General features: G+C 39.4%; 1 protein-coding gene across 1 annotated transcript in view; it reads left to right on the top strand.

The window, feature by feature from the left end:
* The window catches only part of CLVS1 (clavesin 1), a 106,223-nt gene that overhangs the window by 31,487 nt on the left and 54,987 nt on the right, over positions 1–19,749 (top strand). Inside the window, exon 3 of the mRNA XM_087752672.1 lies at positions 6,256–6,430. Within this exon, the coding sequence (XP_087608798.1) occupies positions 6,256–6,430 (175 nt within the window). The remainder of the gene's footprint in view (positions 1–6,255; positions 6,431–19,749) is intronic.

The raw sequence follows: 19,749 nt of genomic DNA, 5'->3' as shown, positions 1-19,749 counted from the left end.
ACAAGTCCCTAGGCTGAGGCAAAGGGGAGAGCAGATGTCATCTCCTCACTCCCCTGTGTAGGTCTCTTTGGTGGAAGCTGGTCCCACCAGGGGTTGAAAGAGCCCCACCACCTGCACCCTCCCTCCCAAAGCACAGGGACTGCAAAGGTCCCTGTTTTTCAGCCAAATTGCACATAAGAAAGGGTCCTTGCACAGTCACATTAACATCAGGGACAAAGTATTCATTTGGTAAGGGTGCCCACAATATGAATGAGTCTATGTAGGAGGAGATTCGTAGCACTGACTTGAATGTGGAGCATGTAATTCAGGGGCTATTGGTTGCTATGGAGTTCAACTGAAGTGGAAAGTGACAGCAAAAAAACTCATAATACTTGTATATAGAAGAACCTCAAGCAGAACCATAACATGGGGAATATTTTTGTATCTTTAAGAAAGCCACTGAGAGGCAATTTTTGCATGATAAAAGAATAAACTGATGTAGCTTCTCTCTGCAGGCTTGTACATTCTCCCTTCACTGCCAATGGCAGAGGCTTCCAGCTCACTCCAAGCAGGAATTCAAAGCCAGCCAGATATCTGTGGGTGGCTGGCCTCTGTTCAGTTATAAGCTAAGCAGTGGATTTCTGATGTTGTTAAATACAGTTCTGGTCTCAGCTTAGTCTACTTTATTCTTTGTATCTAGTGCACTGTTGGACTAACCATTTTCCAAAGAAAAATTCAGTACATGTATCTGTCCAGTCTGTTATCCTGGATGTAAAGTTACTTTGGAATTTTATTTATAGACTCACACAGATGCTGTGGGGAAAAACTTGCTATCTTTTCACTACAAAACAGAAGTGATGCCTGTCTGAAGCTGACATACTAGAACAGCCTAAGATAGCTACACTGGATGTGACAGAAGAATAATTTGGAGCTATGACATTAACTTAATGCAACCTGTGTTTTACTCAGTAGGAGTTTTATCTGCATATATTCTGGTTATATAGATAAATAAAAAAAAATCTGTAACTTAACTTTGGCATGGCAAAGAAAGGGTTGGTATCCAACAAAATAAGAAAAAATCTCAGATGGTTGTGTAAGAATTTCTCCAGTTTGCGTGCTGGTGAATTATTCATATTTTTGCAGCTAACAAGTTTAAATGGCTTTGAATTGTTCTACGAAGAAAGTTACCCATGGCTGGTCAAAATATTTGTTGTGAACATTTGCTGTGAATGCAACCCATTTTCTCTCTGAATCGTAGACAAGCCTTGCTAATTTCTGTGCACATATGCGCTATTCAGACTTCAGACAGATGAGACAAACAAGGCCCTTTCAGTGCATGAGTCAGCTGTGAGCTCCTCTGTTCGACTATTCATCTTCCCCGCTGCAGGATTAGTCAAGTGAGTCACGATGTTTATTCACGACTCTTCATTTTGCAGTTATTCTTCCTGGTTATTCTTCAGCCACGGGCTGACCAGCATTGTGCGGGGTTCATATATGCCTTTCCTCACCAAGAGGTCATAAAATGTGAAGATCAGGTCTTGCAGTGGTTGGACTGGCTGTCATTTCCCTCTGATGCCAGAGAGGCAGGTTAGCTACTCATGATCATGAGTTTGAATCAAGACAAGAATCCCCAAGGACTGTATGTCAGTAATTTACAGTGCTTTTTTCAGCAGAGGTGAGTTAAAAATTTCTAAAATAAATACATGCATTTAAAAAACCCAGATGTCTTCTAAGAACACATTATTGGAAGCTGGGGCTTTCTTATCAATGCTTCATGAGCAGAAAGGACAATTTAATCTGCTGAAATAAATGACTTCGTGTGATTTATGAAAACCTGTTCAAAACCCAATGATGACTGGATTCCAACAGCTTTTCCATGAACACTGTACCTTGGCTGTGTGTGGGAGCAATTCAAAATGCTCCTTCCTGGGTTCTCCCTCCTCCACTAGTGTCGATCTGCTTGTTGTTCCCATCTCCCTTTCTAAGGTTTTCATTACAGCTTCTTCAGTTTCAATTAGCTCAAATAATTTGGGACAACCTGAGCATGTTTTTCTGGTCCTTCTTCTTTCCACTTGCTCTTCTGCACATTACTCCCAGTGGGAATCCTCCTTGCAGGGCAGTGCCAGCTCTCCCCCGACTAGAAGCTAAGCGTGCATTCCTGTTCTCTGTTGGTGATTTACTGGGGGCGGGGGGAACAAGGCAAGATGTGGTCTCTTCACTGATTTGTATCTATGCCACGTTTGCAGCTTGCTAAATGTTATTCAGCCTTTGCCATAGCTTTTTTGTGAGGTGTACTATACTGTCTTCTCAGGTGTTCAAACAGACTCAGTGAAACCAGTTTTATATTGCTCAATCTTTTGTTAGCTTATGTTAAATATGGTGGTGTTGCAAGTTCACTTCTTTGTTACATTTAAAAGGTGATAAATTCATTGATTTGATACCCTGAGCCATTTTTTTAATAAGTAAAGAAATCCCTTTTATCTGCATTTGCATTTAACTAAGCCACCTTTTAAGTATTACAGGAGAGACACTCTCCTAGGGATGTTAAGCTGAGTTGTCTGCAACTGCCAAGATAACGACACTCGTCCAAACTTTGTTAGTCTGTTGTCTTGTGGGACAGTCACGATTTTTAGTGACAGTTTGTTTTTGCTTACTACCAGACAATCTTAATGGCTTCAGCTGTCAGTACTTCTGTATGTTCATACTTTTAACCATCTGAATAATCCAATTAATTTCACTAGCATGCCTAAAACAGAGCCTGCGCTTAACTGTTCAGAGACAGTAATGTCAAAGGCCTTTACTGATGCTATTTTCTCCAAAACGTATCACTTTCTTGCAGCATGTATTATTTGACCCCTTATTTTCCAACAGTCCCTCAGCTTTATTATCCATGTATCTCTTCAAAATGACTGGTGGCAGAGACATGCAAATAGATCATTTAATTTCCTTGCAATGTCTTTATCCCCTTTAATTGTTCCCATTGCACCCCGGTACTCCACTGAGCCTTTTGATTCTCTCACAGCCTGCTTACGCCTCTTATAATTAAGTAATTTCTTATTTATTTTCATGTTATGCCTTTGGCTAATCTCTCCACCAAATCCCTCAGCTAAATCGTCTTCATTTTTGTTTTACATTATTGTTCCTTACCACTAGCTTCTGTTGGGCTAACTTGCCACTTTCCAAAGGATGTTTGAAGAGCTTCTTTTGTGGTACCTTTCCATTCAGCCAAGGCAGATAGGCACTCTCTCTCCCTCCTCCTTTTTGTCTTTCTGGGGCTTGTGGAAATCTTTTATAACTCATTAGTGGCTCACTTCAGTAGGCTCCATGCTGAATCGTTACAGCACCTTACACTTTTCCCTTTGTGTAATAGTAATTTATTTCACTTTTTTTTTTTTTTTTTTTTTTTTTGTGAGAGGGTTAAACTGGTGCAGAGGGGGTTTGGAGGAGGGAAGGGAACATTAAGCAAAGGAACAAAAGATGGACTAATAGAAAGTGGTTCTGTGTTCATGCATAGAAAATGATTTGGATGCAAATCAGTCACACAGCTGAATGATTTGTCTCAAAGCCTCAAGATTAGGGAGCAGAGGGCTTCAGCCTCAAGTGGCACTCTATCCGATTTCGATCCAGACCCTGCATTCACAAAACAGCGTGCCTGCAAACAGCCCACCTGGAGAACTTGTGTGCTGCTTTCATGTCTCCTTGTACGCATCTGAAAAACGTCTTTGTGTTCACTTTGAGTTATTTCCTATGCCATGTCTTAAAACTGCAAATACGTAGAGGGGGGGAGGGATCTGGGCAGGGGACAGTCAGATTAGTTACACACTAAGAAAACTGCATGCCATATCTCCCAGGCAAATAATTTCTACTGAAACTACAGGGAACTACAGGTGAGAAATTGCTTGATAACCTGGTAATTTATGTACACACTGAAACAAAGATTGGAATTCCTGAGGATAGAGCCTGAGAGGAAGATTTTGCTTAAACAAATTAAATATTTCATTGTTATTTAGAGTTTAAGTGAATTATAGAAGATGCCTTGTATACACTATTTCCAGACAGCCCTCCTGAAATCATTACACAGTCTTTGAAAGCATCAGAGGTAGCAGGATCATGAATATGAGTTTGCATCTTCTATTAAGAAAACTTCTTCCCAAAATAAGGATGAAACATTTTCTGATCATTATGCGGCCCTATTTTCACACCTTCAGTAATAACAAGTTTTCAGTTAATTTTAAGATTTGCAAATGTGGGGTTAAATCAAGCTCTGGATTAGTCCATCTTCCCCAATCTAGCCAGAAAGCCCATCCATGAATTATGATATCATTCTGTGTTGACACCAACAAGACAGTGGAGAAGGCTGGCATGTGTGTGAGGACACTTTTGGAGACACTGCACACCTCTGAGACCTTCCATGGAGCAGTTCTTGTGGAAGGCTGACCCCCTTGAATAGGCATGCTGGGGTAGACTAATGTAGGCTATACTAAGTAGATATGGTCTAGGGATGCAATTGCTTTTTTCATCACTGAAAGTGTAGTAATTCAATGCTGTTGCGTGAAAGTAATCACCTGTTTCAGCTGGGCAGTGGGTAGTATATTCATATCGCAGTTTTTTGAAATAAATTTAGACTGAAAATAAATGTCAGTTGCCAATCCAATCAGTAGGCTTTCTACCTTACATTGCTAAGGAAAGTATTCCTTCAGTTTGTCTGTTTAGCACAGCTTTCCCATGGGATTTGAAAAGGTCAAGGTTGTCCTGTTACTACAAATGAGGGAGGGATAGTCCGGTATCCAGCAGCAACAACGTTAAATATCTTTAAGCTCTATGCATTGCAAGTTGCCTCAGCAATTATACTTCAGAGAAGCTTCTAACTTAGGCAGAGAGGCACAGTTCAGGAACAGCTTTTTCAAGGGACGGTGTCTTTAGAGAAGGAATGTACATTTCCACTAGAAACCTGCTGAGAGAAAAGAGAAAGAGTAAGAAAACACTTCACCATTTACTTCTAATGGAAACTTATCAGGTGTTGCTGCCTTTCAGGGGTAGAGGTCTTGATGGTAGAGAAGTTTATTTTGAGTGCACATAGGTTTTTTCTCTCAGGCAGAATTTGAAACAACGCTCTTGTGGGCTTAGATGACTTCTTTTAAATTAAAGAAAACAGCAGAAAAGGATTAAATGAAAATCTCCATGGGAGAACATGGTGTGAGCCTTCCCTGTAATAGACCTCAGGCCTCAACAAAATTTGAGAATTATGCAGAGGTAAAGCAGACTGCAATAGCAGTATGTTACAATTTCATTTTACAGAGATTAAGCTGTACTTTCTGAAGCTTTCCTTGTTTGTTGCTCTCTAAAAGAATCTGTTGTTTGTAAATCATCCTAACGGGAAGGACAGATGACGAGAGAGCCTGATTCAGCTTACTCAGGTGTAAATATGGAATAAGTCATTAAAATGTCCAGCTCTCACTTTTGTAAAATGCATGAGATGGAAGTAGAGAGTGGCTCAGGCTTGTCAGTACAGACTTTCACATTAAAGAAAACATTTCAGCATTCTCTTCTCTGTCACTTGCTACCTCCTTCAGGGCCTCCAAGGTTTCTCATTATTCTCCCAGAGTCGAGGGAAGCCTTGCAGCCAGCCTATTGGTAGCTGCTAATTAATAAAGAGTTCCCATTTTGAGTGGATGCAGCTATTTTCCATGTTGCATTTGGTTTGCAGAAATAAGGCAACAGTCAAACTTTATTGTGCAAAGCCTTGGATCATTCCCTCCACTCAAGCAGGAAGCCAGGGAGTCTAGTTGTAACCATACCACTTCTATTAATATCTTACCGATTTATTTCCTTTTCTGATTTTCCTCTTTATAATAGAAAGAAAAGAAGGGAAAAACAAACAAACAAACAAACAAACAAACAAACTGGTAAAGTATATCCAAAGGAGCAGGGATTTAAACTGATAGCCTGAATCTGTTTCATTTCACCGCAGAGAAATATTTTCCCAAAGTAGCTTAGCTAAAATCTATTGTAAGGAATGCCAGAAGAATTGAAAAGATTTAATTCAGGGTTTATTTTATCCACCAGTGAGCAGGACTTAACACATCAAGCAAAGGAACGTGAGTTTTAGAGAAGGAGCGCTTTAGTGACACCTCTGAAACAACTCTTTTCAAAAGAATTCTGCCAGAATAAATCCTCATCCCTTGCTCATGCCCCATCCACAGCAAAGCTGAGTATCTTGAGGTTTGAAGATAACTGCAACCATTGATTTTTTTTTTTTTCCTGCTTTGGCTTTAGGAACTCCTTCATAGATATCCTTCGGGCTATCCTACTGTCCTTGGAAGTGCTCATCGAAGATCAGGAGCTTCAGATAAATGGCTTCATTCTAATTATAGATTGGAGCAACTTCTCCTTCAAGCAAGCCTCCAAGCTTACACCATCCATCCTCAAACTGGCCATTGAAGGGTTACAGGTAGGTGGAGGGCAATACGTGTACCTTCAACTTCTATTGCTGCAGCCAGTGATCTTTGCCTCAACAGGCACTGGGCAGGGTGAAGGGTGGTGGGAGAAAATAATCCAGAACACTTCAGTGTCCCATCCACTCGCAGCATAGATTGATTTTCAGACATTTCATTTTGACTGTCTTCTGCTTTCATTTCAGCTGTAAATCACTGTAATCAGTATCTGTGTTATTTACTGCAGCATTAAGAAGGACAGTTAGAGATTTGAGGTTTAATCCATCAGAGAATTCTGAGGGATTAAAATCCAGCAGCATCTACCTTCTGGAGCATGCAATCCACATGCAAGTACATCTGTATGCAGAGGGAGGGTGGCAGGAGAAGAGAGCAGTTCCCTCAGCAGAAGGAAGTGTGCCGTCGTGCTCACACGGATGCATTTGAGTCGGAGGGAAATGAGGAAGAGGGAGGACAGGCTCCCTGTCGTGCCCTCATTCTGACTGTCTTAATTTGTCACACAGGATCCTGTTACATTATGGTTCAGACTGTTCAGGGCCTTCACATCCACTTGGTGCTTGCAAATAAATAAGAGCAAACTAAAACTGCGTGCTGTTACAGGGTTAGGTGGAACATGAGGACAAGGCGGCTGGGGCCTAATGCGTCAACCCGCGGATGAGCATAGGCTGTGATGCTCAAAGAGGACTTCAGCCTTTTCCACTAGAGTCTGAGCCCATCTCTGCTGTTAGACCTGAGATGGATTTTTAGGTTTGAAGTAGTCTGACACAACCTTATTAATTGTGGGCATTTGACAGAATCCAAGGACTGTTTAGGTTGGAAGGACCTCTGGAGATCACCTTGTCCAACCCCCCGTTCAGAGCAGGGCTGACTTAATCTTAGACCACGTTGCTCAAGGAGCACGTTTCATGTAGCATATTTAAAAGGAGAGATTTTATAGGTCATTGTTTTTCCATTTTATTTTTAGTACTTTTCAGGTATCCTGTAGTCATAAATACCTCAGGAATAATCTTCCCTGGTGTGTGTGTATTTTAACTTTAACTCATATATTAGAAAGAACAATTTATTCAACTAATTTTTTGACTAACAAATTGTCCACAATTAGATCATGATTATCTCTACTTTATGTTATTATTCAAAAATGAGGTAGAAAAATCTGCCAGCAGTTTTAAGCCTGTGTTCCCCTTTGTGGGGAATTTTCATCTATTCTAACAAATTAGAAAGTCAAGCTGTGCAATTATTCCCTAGGACAATACCTTATCTTCTCCTGCTGCTACTATCACTTCATCTGCTGCCCTTCACAGAATAACATTATGTGGTTCAAAAAAACCCTCCAGTCAGAAGGAAGGGAAAGCCAAGTGACATTTATAAGGAAATTCCAGCAAGGTGTCCTTGAGCCTGCCCACATTTTGCACTTCCAACTCTCCAGTAAGAGGCTGGTCCAGCCTTAATCCCATCTGATTTCTGGCCACAGCACTGCCAGGTGTCTGCCTGCTACATGGGAATGAGGGGTCATGTCCACCTTATGGCAGCTCCAGCCTTGAGCAGTGGAAAAGAAAGTTATTCCTTTCCAAGCCAGTTTCCCCTACTGTGCCTGTTCACAGGCTCTTCTTTGACATCCCCATTACCTGGAGAGATCCCCCAGTTTATTTGCAGTTGTCAGCAACAATATGTTTCTGGAAGTACCAAAGCTGATCTTATGATGGTGTTATTAGCCCGACATCCTGTGCTGGGCAATTTAAGGAGACTGCCTTTCTTGTTGGTGGGTGAGCATTTAATTTCTCATTTAAAGCCACATTACTGTCGTCTTCTTCACAATAAGTAGAAATATAACTGTCTCTCTAAAAAGTATGAATTGGGATGATGTGTCCCAGACTTTTCTAACCACTGGTGGGCTTGACAAGTTGTAAGAGCTGTGAATGCTGCACTCTGGTTTACCACGTTTAGAAGCAAGACATTCATGCTCATAAAGCACATATTTAGCAATCAATGTTGATGGGGTTGTTTTAGGCTCTTATTGTTACTGTTGAAGTACTTTCATTAAGACTTTGTTCTATTATTATTTTAAAAGAACTACTGTTATCCTAATGTAAAATATATGTAAAAAGTAATTGAAATGCAGGCAAGACCTACATACAGAAAAAGAAGAGTCACAATATGAGTTGCATTGGAGGTCACTGAAAGTGGAAAAGTGAGTTTCTACTCTCATGAGACGATGATGTCTGAAAAAAATTGAGATTGTTTTAGTTCCTTGTTATTGCTGAGAGCTAAAGCATTGTGCATGTACAGATGCTCAGACAGACAGATTACATGGCTATCCCAGTCCTCCTTTCTAAGAAGAGATTTTGGGTCATATTAAGTCCTATGTAAGTCCAGTGAAATGGATGGAAGAAAAATAATTCTCTCTTACATTTTCTGGTGGGGTTGAGCCCATATGTTCACATATTGGCGGCTGAGCCAGAAGCTTCTAGCATCTCTGTCCATAATAGTAATTCTAATGCCATAGCTGAACCATTTTCACATAGCTTTATTAAGCTCTCATCTGATTCAGTATCTCAGACCATCGCTTTCTGAAATATAGAGCTGCTAAAAAATAAACAGTAGTGTATTTAATAATTTAAGTTTATGCATTTGCTAATTTTTTTCTTACTTTCAAATTGCTTTAAGCCAATTAATATATTGGCAGTTCATTTTTTTGCATTTCTATTCCTTTTTTTTTTTCCTCAAATTGCTGCTGTAGTGCATTATCATGAAGTGCAGAGAACAAACATTACACAGGTGCATATGTTAATTCATCCTGTATTGCAAGACCAACACAGTCATATCTAATAGATTTAGCTGCAGCGATTAATATGTTGCTATTATATAGGATGCTCAGTTCCAAATACTGCAAAGTCTGTAAATGCTCAGGGAGATTAAGTGTGAGTTTCATCACCACATGGCTGAAGCATATTTTGCTCCATACTACTCTTTGTTCTGTTTGGATTTCTGTATATATTGCATCACACAAGATAGTTCATTATAACTCAACAGGGCAGCTACTCTGTTTCTCAGTTATTTAATGACCTAAAAGTAGTCTTATGACTGCACTTTAAACAACAGTTGTTTGGATGCTAAACAAGTATTTGTACAGTATAGCAATTCTGATCATGCCACAGCAGTGCAGGGACAAATGTGGTTTTAGTGCCTAAACCATCTCTGTTTAATGAACTCTGCTGTTATCACAAGGCAATTGCTACTGTATGCTTTGAGGTCATACCATGCTCCTTCCTAGACCTTACTGATCTTTTGAGTTTTAACACATTAAAGAGAAGATTGTCATGTGGATGGAAAGGTGGGGAAAGAGATGTCTATTTTGCCAATAGCTTGATGAGTTTTGACTTCTGATCATTATTCTTTTAATGTGAACAGCTTTTCCCCTTCACAGCATATTTCTCCCCTCTGTTCTTTTCATCTGTGAAGTTATACTTCTCTGTGTGTCACACTGAGCTTATAATTATCCTATGAGGGTAGACAAAATTTAATTCTGGCTTAAGTTAACCAGAGACTGATCTTTTGGCATTTTGCATAACAGTTTATAAGCATCAGATTTGAATGGCAAAGGTAAGAAACCCATGTTGCAATTGTGGAGCAGGTAAAGCATGTAAAAAATGGTCACTTCTTAGTATGCAGAATGTTTGCTACTGACCACTGCATTTGAAGACATCTAATAAACATGGGAATTAGGGCTGAAGTATGTTACAGTGAACATAGCCTGGGTGTCCAGTGAAGCTCAGACTTTTTTTTAATGCTGGTTGGTTTTTGCTCTGAGGATGTAGTTGCTTTGCCTCCAGACAGGACTTTTGATTTTACGGTGCTCCTACCAATGAGTATAGAGAACCACTGTTTGCTTCTGCCTTATTCAACACCAGAGCTATGTACTGCAGTTTGTGTACACGCATGCACATATCAATTTAGAAATTCTCCCAGATACTACTCTAAGCTGAAATGCAGCAACTTCTCCAACAGCATCCAGAAATATTCCAAAACAGCACAAGGTCCGATCTCACCTGCCATTGCTTTGGTGAAAACAAGGCCAGAAGGCCACCGTCTACCAAGACCCAGCTGAGTGGCGTATGGCACAAATCAGAAAGCTGGATTCAAAACTGACCTGAAGATCAGGTTTGCACTCCATCATACCTAGTACTGCCTTACATAAAGGCTAACTTGCCCCATGGCTGTCTCAAGGTACTGAAAGAAGTAAGGTGAATGGTTATATCCTGGCCATATTGGTTTTTTCTCTGATAATTCTGTAACATGCAATTGTACTCACATATGTGAAGACAGTGACTCTTAAAAAAGAGCCCTACACCTACTTTGTGGCAATGATGTATTACTGCAGGAGTGATCTTTAGGGTTCAAGAGGGCTTTGATCCAAATTTCACAATCATTGCAGCAAATAGCAGTAACAACAGGGAACAACCAAGATCAGCAAACCGGGATTTCTCCCCAGATTTTCATTGGTAATAGCCTTGCAAAAGTTATGACCAACAATGTCCATTAGGACATCCATTAAAGCTCTTTTATTTTTTTAAATTATCTTCAGTTTATCATCATCCAGTGAATTTGGAAAATGATATTTCTAGGAGGAATGGAAAATGAAAGGAAATCAATGATGTTTGACTTAAGAACATCTTAATCAAATACTGGTACTGATAAATTTATCCTGAAAAAAATTCTTCAAATAAAGGAAACTTGTATAAGCTTCTCTTAGAAAACTGTTTAAGGTACACTTGTCCAGAATAGCACCAATGCTGAAATCGAGTCAGATAATCAAGATAAAAGGTTTGTTTGGACATTATTGGAGGTGATCCCACTTTGAAATCTGGAGTGAAATACCACATTAGAGAAAACTTAGCCTGCTTAGAATTATGTGAAGCTTTTTTATCTTTAATATGAGCAATGGATTTAAATAAGTTAAAATAGATTTTTAAAAGGTATTTTTTTTCTAAATTCCCTCCTGCTGTAATTATGTGGGATTGAGAAACTTAATGTCAGTTAAATTATAGCAGCAGATTACTTGTCTCTTGACACTATCTTATACAATCAAATATTTTTCCTGTTGTGCTTCAGAAGGAAGAGCTAAAACTCAGACTAGAATGTAGAGCTTGTAGGAAAAAAGTGTAGTGCAATATTATGGCAAAGGTGTAATTTGTTTGTTTATTTGTTTTTCCAAATCTTAGTGAAAAAGATGAGCTTTTAGAGATGATAAAAGTTTTCCAGTGAAAAACATTTTTTTCTGGAAGAATGCCATTTTTTCAGAATAGAAGTATTACAGTGAAATATGTCTCCAAAATTCTCTGGAGAAGTCTGGAAATATGTTCATTTCAAAAATTTTCATCTGGAAAATCAAAATACTTAACATTCCATTTCATTATGAGTGGTAAGAAGCACTTGATTTCTTTCTTAATTGTTATTAGTTCTTGCTTTTTCAGAGTTGAAATCAAGCTGAGATAATGGAACAGTGTTTCAGATCAGCATGACCTGGGTTAATGGGTATGACTGAATCTTTGTTATGGTCAAACTGGGGATCTGAACGGAGCCCAAGCAGACCTCATGAATCTGGAGACTTTGCCAAACTTTTTGCCCTGCAAGCTTGGTCTTTCCTTCACCAGCCCTGACCCTGGAGCAAGGAGCTGACTCTTCTCTCCTTGTTTAAACACATTTATAGTCTGAAACCCGAGGTAGGTGTGATCTCTTTGACTCTAGTTCTTCCAGCTGAACTCTTTATGAGTCATGTGAAGGATGCAGGCTATGAGATGCCTTATGTAGTGAGTATAAGATACTGCTAGTCTTTCCATAGAGTTTCTGAACATAATACTGCTGTTACTTGAAAGTTCAAAGTGAGTGAGAATCCTCATCACAACACACTGAAGAACACTTCAAAAAGATGTGTTCTAGCTCAGCCTTTCTGTACAAACCTGTAGTGTAGGGACAATCTGTCTATGCTATAAATATCCTATGATGCTGTTATGTCTCATCAGGTATTTATAACAGGTTGTATAATAGGAAGACAGAGAGCTCTCTGTCATTGCCAGCTGAAAGCAGAACCGATCAAATCCTCAGTAATAGAAGCTAGACAAGTAAAACCATATATAGACATGTGTATACACTGGTTTGGACAAGGACAAGAAAAAAAATCTTAGCACCTAGTGTTTATCTCTGGGAGATTAAATGCAGCCTCAAAAGTCACTCATTCATTTGCTCTGCTGTTCCTCAGTCCTTCAGGTTCAAAATCTCAAAGACAAAAATCAGCAGACAGCTGAGGTCAGTTGCTGGGGTAGTATAACTGGCTAGGGCTCTGTGCACATCTGCAGGGTAATGCTGATTTATGGCAGCTGAGAATCAGTCCTTCTTGGTCTTCCACTGTTAGAAATAAACTTACTTCAAAGCAGACTGTTTTTCCTTTTCTTATGTCCAGGATTTAAAGACTTGTGAAAAATTAAGGAGATCTTTAGATTTTGGATTTTGTGCAAAAGCTTTGTCATTACCTTTTTCAGGAGAGAGAAACTGAAGAAAAAGGGGATGTTTTAGGCTGGGTTCTTGAGGATGGATAACTGCTGCTTTAGTAGCGGCCTACCAGAAGACAGACAATTTCCTCAGAGTATAAAACCAGGATGTTCCTGTGTCATAATCATAGTGTGTTGATATGTTCAAAAGGCATGTTGTAGCTTCCCAGAGTCCCTGCTAATAACTCTAGAAGACCTGCTCATAACTCAAGCTTATGTTCATAGAGACAAGATTAGCTGTATAAACATGGTTTTACCTACAGAGGGGGACAAATCCGGTCTGTGAAGACAATAGAGAACTCCTCCCAGTAAGAATTATTTAACTGTTTCTGAAAAGAGACAGCTTCAAGATCTAATGACATTCAGCATCTGGAAAATGGCTACGGATCACAATTTAGCAGATGCTATAAGATGCAATGGGCTTTCGCAAAGATCTGTAGCAAAAAAACTTTCTTGATTTCAAATCCACTATTTGTATGAAATGTAAGCTTGCACATTTACACAGATATTTGGATGAAACCAGTTCCAATATATGCACATAAAAAGCATACAATTTTTTTCCATTAAATGCTGTCTCAAAGGTTCCCAAATCTGTTCTCTAGTAATTTTTTTCCCCAATATTAGAACATGCTTCATGTTAGAGCCTTTGTTGAACTGCTGAACATGAAGTCACAGCTAATGATGATCACTTAGTATCCAATGAAAGAAGGTCAGTTTGAATCATTCCAGAAACATTCATGCTATCTGTCTCCAGCAGCTGTTGTGATATGTAGAGCGAGTACTCTCTGAGCTGTCAGTGAGGGTGCCTTTGAAATTTTAGGAGACGAGAAAAGGGATTGACTCTATATATAAAATAAAGGTAGATAAACAGACTTTGCTCTCTGCAAGAGAAGGTCTATGCTCATTGTGTGTCTATCATCTCTAGGGAGTTGACTAGAACAAGGAAAAAGAAAAACATAGTAGGCTGTAGAGTCACATTTGTCACTTGAAAATTGGAATTAACTGCTGAGTAGAATTGATCAGCCCAGCCATATTTGCCAGTTGGAGGTTTTGGGCCTTTTGGCTGTGAGTAAAGGATAAGCTGCAATGTGGACAGCCTGAGAGGCTGGATATGTAAAGTGGAAAGTCTTTTTTTAATGCCAGTTACTACATTTTAGTAAAGGTCTTGTCGAGTTGCTGATAAGAGTTAGACAGGAAGCAAATACTCTTTCAGCCCTACCAAGGACACAGGAAAGTTTATTGCAATAAGTCTGGTTAGGACAGAAAGCAGCTGTTTCTTACTGGTAGCCAGTAAAACAGCAGTTAGAGCTAACACCAGTCATGCTCGAAACTTCCCACCAACATATGCATAAGTACCTCAAACCAAATGTGAATGTGGCCAAATGTACTTGCATTAATTTACATTATCCCTGTCCTCGTTAATTTTGTAGAACTTCAGGAGTCATGCATCTGTAATAACTGTTTAACTTCTTTTACAACCCCAAAAGCCTTTTCTTTTTTATCATGGAAACTGAGTGAAAGCTTCCTGAAGAGAGTGTTTACGGCAGATACCTTCTTACTATGAGAAATATATAAAGCAATTATGCGAATATATAAAAGGGATTGCATATACAAGGCTAGACCAGAAAGATACAGGAGTAGTGACATTTCAGTGAGAGCTACGTGCCAACAGGGGTGGAATGGGTACTATTTTGTTTGAGACGTGGGGTGGCGATGGAGGTACATGTGGGAAGGGAGATGGAGGAAGTCAGAGCAAGAGGAGGAGTGACGATATGACTGTACACTGTGATATTATGGCACGGATTATCCCCTGAGCACAGGTAGATAAGGACTTGGCTCTCTCTAGGAGAGGACTCATACTGGAGCCTCACTAACAGCTGCAGGACTGAAATCCATGTCCCGTGGGAAAACAGCTGCGGCAGTGTAAGATCAGTTGTCCCCTTACACCTCCGGCTCACAGTCCCCTTTTTAGCACATGCCTTCAAGGGTGTGCTGCATCAGTGGAACTGGCCGTGGGTCCCTGACCGCTGCTGTGCAAGAGCCAGCAGCTTGGCTTGCATGGCTGCAGGGAGGGCTTGCGCCAGGACTTTGTGTTCACACTAAACACTCTGCTGCTCTAGGCAAGGTAATAATTTCTGGTGCAAGTTTTTAACAAAGACCTGCAGAGAGTAACATTTTAAAATTCTGCAGAAAGGCAATGATTTTGAGAAATGTTTGCCTGCTTGTTGTTTGACTCCTGTTACACGCAGAAAAACAGGACTTTACTACCACACATAGCATATCTCTTTAAAGCCTCGTCTCTTATTATCTCCTTCTAAATAAAGCAACTTACAAATTCCTTGGTACTTTGTATGGTCATACATATTTGTTTAGTCAGTATGTGTATGGTCAATATGGTCAAAAGAGACTGCAATGTTTTCAGTAAGTTTGGGGTGAAGTTCCAGCTGATGTGAATGGGACTTTTGCCATTGCCTTGATGGAAGCTGTAATTCCACCCCTGTTACACCTTGGCAGGATGTGATTTTCCACATCATTAGAGTTTTCCAGGCTTGCAGAAAAAGTCTCTCAACATCAGAACACTTTTTGGAAATTTTGCACATCAATTAGAACTTTTTGTCTGGTGATCTTGAAACACTCAGTTTTATTCTCAAACATTATTGTCTCTTCTTAACTGTGTAGAGCTTAACATTTGAAACAAACATTCCTGAAGAGCAGGGGTTCCTTGATGTAAAAATGTTGACCTGAAACATCTCAATCATTGCAGTCTTCCAAGGAAAGATGAAAACATCAAGTGAAAAATTCATTGAGACTCCCAACTTCCTTCTCCCCTAAGGAGAGAGTACTCTAAGTACTCTAAGTACTCTAAGTACCCTAAGGAGACAACCTCTCCTGCTAAATGTTGATTTCGACAAACGGGCATTTTCTGAGGTAAAGCATTTCAGTGGAAATTCCTCCAGTAGCTGTACTGCCCTGTAATTCAAACCTTCCTATGATTCTTTCAGGATGTGTCTTGCATCCCTGTCTGCTAGACACATATTAGACCATTTGAATGTGCATTCTGCTTTTCACTCTGAGCACATTCCCACTATTTCAAACTGTTTGCTGTAGAAGCAGTTTAAAGCATGGCTGAAGTGTAATAAAAATAATTTCCATTTCAGAGGGGGCTTTTTGATCAACTCCAATCTACATGTAATGAAAACGCAGCTAAGAAAAAGCATAGCTAACACAAATACAATTACAATGCAAATATTCTTCAAATAGCAGATACATTTAGAATGTCATCAAATTGCAGGTTTTTCAGAAGGAAGGCAGAAGCATGAATATATATGTGAAGAGCAAAATACTTGATCGCTGTTTAAGAATTATGGGGGATAACAGCAGAACTTTTAATGAACTGAAAATAGAATTGAAGCTTGCCTAGGTTTATAGGGTAATATAAATCTTATTCTTCTGTTTTCCAAGGGAATTTAGAAGCAGCTTTGAATCAGTAGAATTGTGCTCAGTAGCACATGTGCTCAGTGTCTGGCGGGGATGGTTTCTGGTGGGTTGGTGGGAATGCTCACATAAATGAACATCTACAGTAGTTACAAAGTGTCCTCGTCTAACTTCTGTGTGAAGTTTCGTGAAAAGTCCCACTGGCAATCCTAACTTTATTTGGCTTCCTTAACAAATACAGACACTCTGAATTTAAAAGTTTCTCAGGAAATAACATCTCCTCAGTATAACACAGACAGCATTAACCTCCTTAGGATGGTCCTTTCCTTTATCGTATCATTTGATATCATTTATCAAACTTATTGCTAAGCGTGAGGAAAGCTGTGAGGGGACAGTTTTAAAGAGATAAGGATTCCCAAATCTGTACTGTAACTGAAATTAATGAATTGGTACAGATAAAGCTTTGGACTTAGTTAAGCAATGTGAGTGGGCTTTCTGCTAACGTTGGAGACAATATCTACTACTCACTCTCTCTGAAAAAAAAAAGTCAATCATTTTACTATGCAAAAAAATTGACTGTCTGTATTTTCAGACAAATTTCAATTTTTTTTTGTCAAAAAGAGAACTTTTGCACTCAAAACCAACCAGGCAAACCTCAGGTTCTGTTGCTGGCCACTCTCTGCTTAAGCCAAGTCAATGATCACTGGAGACAGTGTGTAGTCATTTGGCATCATGTATAGAATAGACACTTGGACAACCGGACTGGCAAAGGACTAAGGAAGCAGAAAACAGCCAAGCTGTAGTTCCAGTCAGATGCTGCATCAGAACTTCTGCAATTAAGCTTTTTTTACAAAAAGTCAACATTTTCTAGAAAAAACCCACAACTTTTCACACAGAAATAAATAAATAGGTTGGTGTGAAGAGCTGCCTTTTGTTGAAACTGAGAGAAACTCAGTTTCTCTGAAAGATTCTACCTTAAGTTTATAGTGTATCGCCCCACAGATTCTTACCCAGTCCCTGCCATGGATATGTGGGTTTAAGGGGTCTTCTGGTCATCTAAGAACAATTTCTGCTCAAAGCAGAACTACTGTAAATACTAGACCAGTTCAGCCATGGCAATCAAATCAGCTGGCCATTATCTAGCTTTTCCTACTTCCCAACCTCCCTGCTCTTTCTCTACTTTTGATATTGCTTTCTCCTCTAAATATTAAAAAATAAATAAAGTTGTGAAGTAAACCAGGTGTGCAAGGCGTGCATTTTGTGGTGCCGAGCCCTCATGGTTAACAGCATTAGGTATTCAAACACACCAAATATAATTAACTATTCAAGAAATTTCTCCCCTCCAATTTGTTATACATGCCTGAGTGAATGTTAATGGGGTCACATAGCTCTTTGAACTGCTGCTCACAGAACAATAAAGAGTTCCTGCGGTTTTCAAGAAACAGCACAGTATAATTTTGCTTGCTTTGCAAGGGCATTTCTTAATGATATCATTATACCCTCTAAACTCCTAGTCCACTCTCAGAAACTCACAACACTTCAAATGACAAGTTACCTTCTCTTCTCCCTGGGAGAATTGAATCTCAATTATAATTTATAATGTGTTACTTACTCAGTGAATATTCTTTTCCTGTGCCTCTGAGAGGTGCCAGCTATGGTATTTTAATGAAGCACCCCTGTTTTATAGCCTCCCTCCTCTAAAACTGGAACTACAACATTTAAAGGGCTAGACCTCTTATCTAGTTTGCTGAGTAAGGAAGGCAAATAAATTCCATTTGAACTGTCTTAAAAGACAATGAAAATAGCTTGAATTTATCTCTGGCCCAGAGATAACTTGTGCCCAAATAGTATTGCTGGAGAACGAATAAATAACCTTACTAGCAAATTCCTGCTGTCTGTGATAAAATTCTTTCAAATATTTGAAGTATTTTACTTTGACTGCTTACACCATTTTGAGGTTCCTTGTTTTGCAAAGATATTCTAGGCAAATTAACTCAGGAATGTTTGTTAAACTAACAAAATAAGTGAATGTTGCTATTAGCTCAAGTAAATTTATTTGGTATCTAACTCTAAGGATCGCCCAGCTTTGTGTGTATATAGGAAGAAAAAGTAAAAAATCCCCTTTGTGGCAGTGCATTCCTTTTCTTTGAGGCTCATGCAAAAAGTACAACTGCAAGATTCCAGGCTTAGACCAAAAGAAAAAAAATCAGGAAATAACCTTGCACGCTTATAGGAGATTTTGCACATTAGTCCTCTTTGATGATTTTTTTTTTCAAATTGGACATTTCACATAGTACAGATTCTATAATAATATCAGAATGTGATTCTCAGAAATTTGCTTTTAACAGCAGAGTGCTTTGTTGGGCATGCACATTGTGGAAAATAAATACCTGACTTAAATGTACTTCCATGCAGTTAGTTGTCAGGCTGCAGTTTTTCCCTCAGCAGCAGTATCTCAGATACTGGCTCTCTGAAAATTGCCCTGGGCCAATCAATAAGTATCCATGCCACTGGCATGAACAGGGGCAACTGATCAAGAATTTCAGCACAGTGAATCCCCAAACATGCCACCAGAACTACTAACGTGCCTGCGGTAACCACAGGCAAAAATCGATGTCTCTCTCATTTTGTGTATTTGGGAGGTTGTGTCCAAGCCCAGAGTGCAACTTCATGCCACCTCTCCCCAGACCCTGGAGGTTGTGTTTTCAAGGCAGACCTCTTTGAATCTGGGCTGGTTGGCACATTAAAAGACGATGTGGAATAACTCTTGGCAGGAACATTTCACTGAAGAAGAAACATCTGTTGATTTTTGTGTACACTGCATCCTTTTGAGAAACCTGCCACCAGTAGGGACAGCCTTGGAAGATGTGACACAGGTGAAGACTTTGAATCCTTCTGATTTCTTTGCCATTCAACTCTTGTTGCATATGAAGCAGATCTTGCATCCTTTAAACATTTCAAAATACTGTTTGTACATGCTAAATGCAGCAAACCACCAACTTTAAAATGATTTGTCTTTTTCTTTTTATCTACCTTTCTGTCCCTTCAGTCATGAACGCACTTTTCCCCCTGCATTTGTCCAATCCCTAATGCACAGCAGAGCTTTACAAGCCAAAGTATTGTTACGCTGCCATGACAGCAAGTTTTATGAAGCAGAACACCTAGTGCCATATCTTTTTTCTTTTTTTTTCAGCATCAGAATTATGTAAATGAGCTCAGCAGCAGCACATCAAACATTGATAAGCCTCCTGTCAGGAGGTACTACTGGAAGGATATTTGCAGCAGTTTGCTTTGCTAAATACATCAGAAAACATGCCATTTCACTTTTTTTTTTTTGT

The sequence above is a fragment of the Nipponia nippon genome, unplaced genomic scaffold, assembly GCF_047370975.1.
Source record: "Nipponia nippon isolate SJK-2023a ecotype South Korea unplaced genomic scaffold, ASM4737097v1 scaffold_1, whole genome shotgun sequence".
Taxonomy (NCBI): Eukaryota; Metazoa; Chordata; class Aves; order Pelecaniformes; family Threskiornithidae; genus Nipponia; species Nipponia nippon.
Note: the sequence above shows the minus strand (reverse complement) of the source record. Positions and strands in the feature narration are given on the sequence as shown.